The sequence below is a fragment of the Mytilus galloprovincialis genome, chromosome 1 (assembly GCF_965363235.1).
Source record: "Mytilus galloprovincialis chromosome 1, xbMytGall1.hap1.1, whole genome shotgun sequence".
In the NCBI taxonomy this organism is placed as follows: domain Eukaryota; kingdom Metazoa; phylum Mollusca; class Bivalvia; order Mytilida; family Mytilidae; genus Mytilus; species Mytilus galloprovincialis.
Genome location: NC_134838.1, coordinates 59031452 through 59040617, shown reverse-complemented (window position 1 = coordinate 59040617; position 9166 = coordinate 59031452). Strand labels below are relative to the sequence as shown.

The window sequence follows — 9166 nt, the reverse complement described above, 5'->3', positions numbered from 1 at the left end:
ACCTTGAGATTCTGGATGGTACGCACTTGATCTATACTGAGCAATTCCTAGCTGGTACACGACTTGCTGAAATAAACCTGACATGAAATTTGATCCCTGGTCGGACTGTATAGACTTAGGAAGTCCTACTAATGTGAAAAATTTGATAAGTGCTTTGACAATAGTAGGTGTCTTGATATTTCTTAGCGGAATAGCCTCAGGAAAGCGAGTGGATGTACACATGATTGTCAATAAATACGCATTTCCAGTTTTGGTCTTTGGTAAAGGTCCAACGCAGTCAATTAGAACTCTGCTGAAAGGTTCGTCAAAGGCTGGAATAGGCAGAAGTGGTGCTGGTGGTATTTTCTGGTTAGGCTTACCAACAACCTGGCATATATGACAGGATTTGCAGTATTCTGCAACATCATTTCTAAGTCTTGGCCAGTAGAAATGCTGCAATATTTTTAGGCAAGTCTTCCTTATACCTAAGTGTCCAGCCAAGGGGGTGTCATGGGCAAGACCAATAATTTCTTGCCTATAAACTTTAGGCACCACCACTTGGTACACCACTCTCCATTCCTCCTCTGGGGTAGCATCAGGAGGCCTCCACTTCCTCATTAAAATGCCGTCCTGATGGTAATAGCATTCGGCCACTTTGTCTGCTTCCTCTTGTGGTTGAGCTCTCTGGCTGAGCTGAAGAACCTCAGGGTCTTTATGTTGTTCTTCAAATAAATTCTTTCGGTCTAATGAATGGCTGGTAACGTCTGGCCATGGCATAATAACATTCTTGTTAACACTAGGTGGTTTTGTAATGGCCTTTTCTGAGGTACCAGGACCTTCAATGTCAGCTATAAAAGTGTCAGAAAGGTCCATGTAATCAAACTTGTCTTCTTGCAAAATCTCATTTTGTTGTTTTCTAGCCATCGCCCTAGTAACAACACAAGCTGGATACAATTCAGCATCATCTTCAGGTGATTTAAAATCCACCACCGGTTCACTGGTAACAATTGGTTCAGCAACCACTTTGTTCCTAGCTAGATCATTTCCTAGCAATAATGTAACACCCTCAACAGGGAGATTAGGACGAACACCCACAACAACTGGTCCAGTTATCAAATCTGACTTCAGATAAATTCGATGGAGAGGAACATCTATACAACCTAACTCTACACCTTGTAACAAAACGGAGGCACCAACAGAAGTCTTCTCGGACAAAGGCAACACACCTTCTAACAATAAAGACTGAGAAGCTCCAGTGTCCCGTAAAATCTTAATAGGCTGAAGAGTGGTATCATCAACAATAGAAACAAACCCATCAGACATAAAGGGTTTGTATTCCTCCATGTAATCACAAAAACTGGACTTAAAAGCCTGACGCGCAGGGCATTCCAATGTACTGGTAATATAAGGTGTCGTACAAGCACTGGTCTTCGGCTTATTATCTCGTTCATTCTTCTTCTGGAGTCTAAAACAATCAGCCATCAGGTGACCAATCTTCTTACAATAAGCACAAGTCAGTGACTTCTTCTCAAAAGTATCAAATTTTGGACTAGACATATTATAACTGGACTGACTCTTATTCTGTGCAACAGGCTTACTATCAGTACGCTCATTGCTTTGATTTTTGTAATTTCCACTGGAAGTATTGACATTTTGACCCTTGAAACTTCTTTTATGTGAAAGAGTATAATTATCTGAAATGACAGCTGCATCATGTATTGACTCAACAGTTTTGTCGTCTAAATGTGTTTTTAAGTCTAAATGAACACATAGTTTGAACTCTTCTAATAACATCAATTGTCTTAGGTTATCAAAATTGTTATCTGTTTTCTTTGAAGTAAGCCATTTATCAAATAGATCTTCTTTTTCCCGAGCAAATTCCACATAGGTTTGTGAATCAAACTTTTTATAAGATCTAAATTTCTGTCTATATGCTTCTGGTACTAGCTCATAAGCTTTTAAAACTTCCTGTTTCACCGTGTCATAATCGGAACTTTTTTCTGATGGAAGTGCAGAGTATATTTCAGCGGCTTTACCCTCGAAAACACTTTGTAGCATTGTAGTCCAATACGGCTTTGGCCAATTCAAATTACGAGCAATTTTCTCAAACTGTGGAAAATATTTATCAACTGTTTTTTCACAAAATCTGGGAACCAAACGTATATTTTTTGCTGCATCAAAATAATCTGATTTTGATAGGACTTTAGAGTTGCTTTCTTCTTTAATTATTTCAATTTTCAGTTTTTCCATCTCTAGCCTTTCTCTCATTTCAAGTTCTTTTATTTTCTCCCTCTCCTTCATTTCCAGTTCTTTTAATTTAAATTCATCTTCTTTTTCTTTCTTTTCCATTTCTAACCTTTCCTTCATTTCCAGTTCTGCTTGTTTTAATTTAAATTCATGTTCTAATTCAAGCTGTTTTAATTTAAAGGCATCTACATTTTCGACCTTAAGTTCAAGAGCCTCTTCACCTAAAATTTCTGCGTCAACTAATTTGTCTATAACCAAATTTTTTATAATTTGTTTTCTCATAGATACTTTAAAATTTAACTGCAGATGTTTAGCAAGCAACACTAATTCGTCTTTCTTTAAATTATCAAAACTCTCCAGGTCTGGCGTTTTCAAAAATTTACCGGCATCAAATGCCATTTTGTAGAATTTTGTTGGCTAGTTATAATAAAAATATTGAAAAAATTTTGAATAATATATTTTCAGTCTCCCGGACGAGCCCCCAATTTCTGTTACGGCCAGAAATCGCCTTTAAATTGTAGCCAACAAAAGACACAAATCAATAGTAAAATTTAACAATATTTAATATACAAAAGTTTACAAAAGGTATTACACAAATATTACTGTTAACTTAACTGTCAAAATATGAGTCCAATCTGTTATCTTTATCTGTATCCGGAAATCTTTCGGAATCCAATTTGAATATTACGTTCACTACTAATGTCACAATCCAGTATGATGTTGTTTGTAGAATAAAAGTGTCAATCCAAATGCTGTGAATACTAATGTCTATCAATGTCTATGTCCAAGTTTAATTATGAGAGTTTAACTTTAGTGTCTGTATATATAGTGTTGTCATGGAAAATTCTAGAACACTCTATAATGGAACATTGTGGAAAATCCTGGAAAGTTACAACGGAAGTTTCTGGAATAACGTAGAAGTTTAAATTACGCATCTTTTATAAGGATCATTCTAGAAAGTTCCAATCATTCTGTGATTGTTCCAGTGATTCCTAAACTGCAGTTATAAGATTATTTGGTAAACAACTATCAGGCCATACAACACAAATTAGGCCAACATAAATAAATATAATAATTACAATATCATAACAATACACAGCGGCCATATTTGTTGTTTTATTTCAACTTAGGACATCACAACTCTTAGGACTATAAGACACCTATTCGAATATCCTAACTTTAGGACCAAATTTAGGACATATCTTAACTTAGGCGACTTTCGTTAACCTGACTTAGGACTAAGACCATCCTAAGACCGCTTCGTTGACACGGCCCCTGGATTTGTACCAAACTTGGACAAGCTTGTTTGTGATCAAAAGCTAATGTCTAGAAGGAAATTTTGTTAAAATTTTGTACCTGTTTTTTTTTCTGTATTTTACTTATGGAAATGAATTGGATTTTTACCAAATTTCGACAGAAGCTTCTTAAAATCAAAAGATAGTATCAAGAGTAAGAGGAATATTGTTATTGATTTTTTCCTCATTTTTTGTTGCGTCTGCAATTAACAGCAAAAGTAGGCGAGACCGTGACTGGGATACGCGGAACCCTTACGAATTTTTTATCCAATGGTATGATCGAAAGTGGTCGCTTGATTACTAAGCAGACGAAAATATTGGTAAATAAACACATTCTTTGCTAATTAAGTAATATAATAGACAAACTAAGGAATAAATTTATTACACAAGGGAAACGTGTTTCAGAGTAATGAAATGTTACTGAAAGTAATCCAAAAAGCATACATGTATTAATTAAGAACAGGTATTCAGGAATAAAGAATGCATTGACTGTGCCAACAGGTTTATACAGTTAGAAACACTTGATTCTTCTGTAATTCACCTGAATACTTAACAGAAATACCAAGTAGTTATTTCTATAATTAAATTAAAATATCAAAGGTCTTTTACATTTTAAATGTTTATGTGAAGCCAGGGAAATTCTATACTAAGTAAAAAATCACTGATGAAGCCTACTATAGTTTATCTTAATCAGTCAACCACAATTGCATCGACAGTTCAATTGGCTTTTTGTTCAAGAAAAGTTAGAAGTATTGAATATTATTAAAATTTAAATTTTAAAAAAATGAACTGAGAAAACCATCAATTTAGTACAGATATGTTTATATGTTACACATTAAGAATATTTGCCTGTTAAAAGGATTCAGAACTTTTGATAAGGGGTCCACTGACTGACCTAAAATTGGGGGAGGGGAGGAGCAGCTGGGGAGGAGGCTCCAGTCATGCTTCATTGATTCCCTATATAATCAACCAAATTTTTCCCACAGAAGGGGGCCCGGCCCCCCTCATCCCCACTCTCTGGATCCGCCTATTGATTATTTTAATATTTATATGTGATTCTCATTTGTGTCACCTATAACAATAATTGCAACAAATTACTTTGCTCTCCATGGGCCATTTAATCTATATCATCTTATATCATATGAAACACATTAATATTTTAAAACTGGTATGAACTATACAAATTGGTAAACACATCTTTACCAAATTCTTGATCAGTCCGCTATAATTGAACAGAATCATCATTTCAAATCATAGTTATCTCCCTTTTCCTGAAAGAAAACACAAGTAAACACTCAGTAACTACTTGCCTGCTTTACAGAATAATGACCACATACAATGATTATAAATGATAAATACAGTAGCGGGGCCTTGATCCAGAAATTTTCATAAGAGGGGGCCGCTCCCGTCACGCTTCAGTGATTTCCTTTACATGTATAATCAACCAAATTTTTTCCCAAAAAGGGGGGCCTCTGTTGGTGGCCAAGTGGTCTAAGTACTGCTACTGATAAGCTTGGTGTGAAAAGTGACTTACAAAGAAAAATTGGACGATCAAGCAATCCATGAAAATGAGGTGAAAGTAAAATGAACCATTTAAGATGGACATGATTACCTAAAAATAATTCTTAATTACCATTATAAGAACTGGGAGCTTACTTAATCAATTAAATTTCATGTTGTTCGAAAAAATCTTAAATATGAATAAGTGCACTCTTGACAGTCTCACTCATATCTCTAAATTGTAACTTTCTGGTGTAGAATCAATCAACCACATGCTTAAAAGCTCTCATTATTAATTGTCAATTTACCAAGACATATAAACTATTCTGACTAAGCAAACTAGTCGTTGCTTCTTCTAAATACCACATGGAGCAAACTGGTCTTTGCTTGTATGAAATGCCACATTCTTTACAGAGAGGCAGTAAATACCTTTTTCAAGACTTGGTTTGAACTGCCACTGATCCAATCAAGGACCTTCTGCATGGAAAATGAGCCTATGACTATGAGAAAGCTGAGGCTATGACTATGAGAAAACTGAGGTTGTCACTACTTAATAGGCAGTAAATTAATAACAAAAAAATATTGCACTTTTATTCATGTACTACCACATCACATTTGTAAAAAAAAACTGAAATGTGGATTCATTATTATTCGTTGGTAAACCAATTTTCGTGGATTTTGTGGGTATAGTTAAACCTCAAAATTAAATTAAATTCCGCGAGGTGAACCAACGCCTGTGACATCGTTTTGGTAGAGTCCCTGAAGTGGATACCTTGGTATGCCGGGTTGTCAAATCATGCAAATGAATGCAATCCTTAAATAATAATTAAAATTGACAACAACACTTCAAAAGATCTGCAATTTTATTATCTATGTCTACATGTTTCGCCTGCAAGGCAGGCTTCATCAGGACAATTTTTATACAGAAATTGAGCCCCTGAAGTACTCCAAAGTGGTGCATTGAATTTGACGTCGTCATGGTGAGAGAAACAATGAAAAGTGAAAGTAGCAATACAGAGTTATAAATAGATAAGATAAATATAGAAAATTAAAGTTTGTATACAATGTAACTTGAGTTTGTTTTACTATTATATGATACATGAAATTGTTCTAAAGGCTTGGCATCTAATAGGACGAACTTCCCATGGTTCCTACCACTTCGCAAGGCTTCTCTTCCAACCTGGCCATAGTTGGAGGTTACTACTTCCCGGCGCGTCGGCAACAATAGGAAGATTATGATCGCCGCTGTGGATAATAAAATCGTCAAAAACTGTTCCTTTGTTAATTATTTGGTGACTCTATATAATTTTTGGATCGTCTGCAGTAGTTGGTCTGTATAATGGCATAGTTGTGAATTCCTGGTTCATTTAAGATTGGCGCCCGTGGTACGTTTCTTCTGCAATCATTTATATCTGCTATCATTTATAGATGTATAGGTGATATCGGACATCTTGGTCATCTTGATTCAGTTGTTATTTCGTCGTAAGTATGGAATATTCCTTGGTCCATGTATATGCTGGTGGCCTGTAGATCGGCGCTGTTAGCTTGGCGGTTCCTTTCGGATGCAGGGGTTCACGATTAAATAATAAATTAAATTCCGCGAGGTGAACCAACGCCTGTGACATCGTTTTGGTAGAGTCCCTGAAGTGGATACCTTGGTATGCCGGGTTGTCAAATCATGCAAATGAATGCAATCCTTAAATAATAATTTTTTATTTTTATACAGAAATTGAGCCCCTGAAGTACTCCAAAGTGGTGCATTGAATTTGACGTCGTCATGGTGAGAGAAACAATGAAAAGTGAAAGTAGCAATACAGAGTTATAAATATTTGCAATTTTTTGCGAAGTGGTAGGAACCATGGGAAGTTCGTCCTATTAGATGCCAAGCCTTTAGAACAATTTCATGTATCATATAATAGTAAAACAAACTCAAGTTACATTGTATACAAACTTTAATTTTCTATATTTATCTTATCTATTTATAACTCTGTATTGCTACTTTCACTTTTCATTGTTTCTCTCACCATGACGACGTCAAATTCAATGCACCACTTTGGAGTACTTCAGGGGCTCAATTTCTGTATAAAAATTGTCCTGATGAAGCCTGCCTTGCAGGCGAAACATGTAGACATAGATAATAAAATTGCAGATCTTTTGAAGTGTTGTTGTCAATTTTAATTATTACTCAAAATTAAATGTTCAACGAAATCAAATTCTCATATGCTTGTATGCACACTTCGGCAAAACCAAGAAATTAAATATCCATGAAAATGCATGTTTTCCTTAATCCACGAAAATTGGTACCCATGCAAATAAATGAATCCACAGTATAATAAAGTTCACTAGGACATTATCAAGACAGCTAATAGTCAAGCCATTTGTTTTGTTTTTGTTGTCAACATTTTCTCAAAGGATCTGATTCTTGTTAGTTGATATTGTCTGTTGTACCCTCAACTTATTTTGGTATTTTTATGTTACTCTTTTCATGAACCAAATTTATATATTGAGCATTATTCCTTATTGGTTTATATTTTTTTTTATATGAATTGGATTTTGAATAACACAGCATTATCACATGAAGAAAAGTGACCATCAGTGACTGCCCTAAACGTCACATGCTTTTACATGGTAATTGAACAAATGATTTTGGTAACCAATTGTCATGAAATACTTATTTTTCTCAGATATGTAATAAACCAGTAAATGTATAATATTCAGAGGTATATTCTCTTTTGAGTTGTGGTTTTGGCTACTGTGATTTTTTTGGTTTCATTTTATCACTAGCTCTCAAATTTAAAATAAACTTGTTATTTCAAAATGAATTATTAAAGGTATGTTGAATTAAAAAAAAAGATGAAAAAGAAGAAAAGAAATTAAGTACATGTATCTTGAAAAATCAGGTGGAATGAAACCCAAACCATTGCAAGAATGTCAATTAAATAAATCACAAAATTCAGTTAAGCATAATAAAAAAAAAACTTAACTACAATGCCTGAAACAATTATTACAATTATGAGACAGATCTTTGTTCCCTCCATTTGTTCTAAGTGATTTGCAAAGATCTTTTACATTTTCATTAAAAAATGAAATGCCCCTGAAACCTGATACATTGTGCTGCAAATTATTAATGTCTCAATATTGAGCATATCCATACTGCGGCTGTGTCTGATATGTCTGACTGGTATATGATGGTGTCTGGTACCCAGGACCTGCACTAGGATATCTTGAACTTCCAGAATTTGTACTCCTTTGTCGAGGATTAGACCGGGCTATATGTTGTTGTAGGACAGGTAGTCCTCCATCTTTTACCAGCTGTTGTAAAGCTTGAAAGTGAAGCTTTGTGATTATCTGCAACTCTTCGAAAACTGAAAAGTAAATAAAAAACTCTTCACACATATTGTGGATTCATTTATTTTCATGGGTACCTATTTTTGTGTGGTTTGAGGAAAAAATGCATGTTCATAATTTAGTATTTGTGGTTTTGATAAAATAAGCATAAAATCCTACAAAAACTGTACGTCATTCAACATTAAGTATCGTGGTTCACCTTTATCAATCTGAACGAAAACCTTTCTAACAACTGTAAATTCAGACATTATTGAATGCATTTATTTTAGCCATTTTTGAAGAATCAACAAATATGTGAGTTTAATTATTGCAAATTAAGAAGTTTCATTTATATATATATGTATCATATACCAGAATGAGAGTTATTCTAATTTTGATACTCAACGAGTCGCATTATTTGCATTAATAAAAACCTGTAATTAATTTCTGAATTTACAGCATTAGTTCAAAACAAATATTCAGACATTTTCCTTGTGTGTCTAAACAAAGTTTTTCAAAATTTACTATTCTGAATAAAATTTTACTTGTCTGGGAATAAGAACATCAATTTAAGGTAGCACAATACAAAGATTTTTCAACTCCCAATCAGACAACTTTAAACTGATGTAATTCATTTAATCCTTCTTTATATTTTATAAATGAGGTACCAAAAGAAAGAAGAAAGATTAATCTTTGAAATTGTGATAATTTCATTATGACATAATTATTACATAATTAATTATTATGTAATTAGTTGCTATATTGTGATGTCCACAATTGAATGAATTTAGCGTCTTTGTTTTTCACAGCATCCCAAA

General features: G+C 34.1%; 1 protein-coding gene across 1 annotated transcript in view; it reads right to left on the bottom strand.

Annotated features, from left to right (window-relative positions):
• Nucleotides 1-7421: 7421 nt before the first annotated feature.
• The window catches only part of LOC143079844 (uncharacterized), a 49224-nt gene continuing 47479 nt past the window's right edge, over nt 7422-9166 (bottom strand). The window contains exon 7 of the mRNA XM_076255481.1: nt 7422-8386. Coding sequence (XP_076111596.1) covers nt 8154-8386 — 233 coding nt within the window. The 3' untranslated portion in view covers nt 7422-8153. The remainder of the gene's footprint in view (nt 8387-9166) is intronic.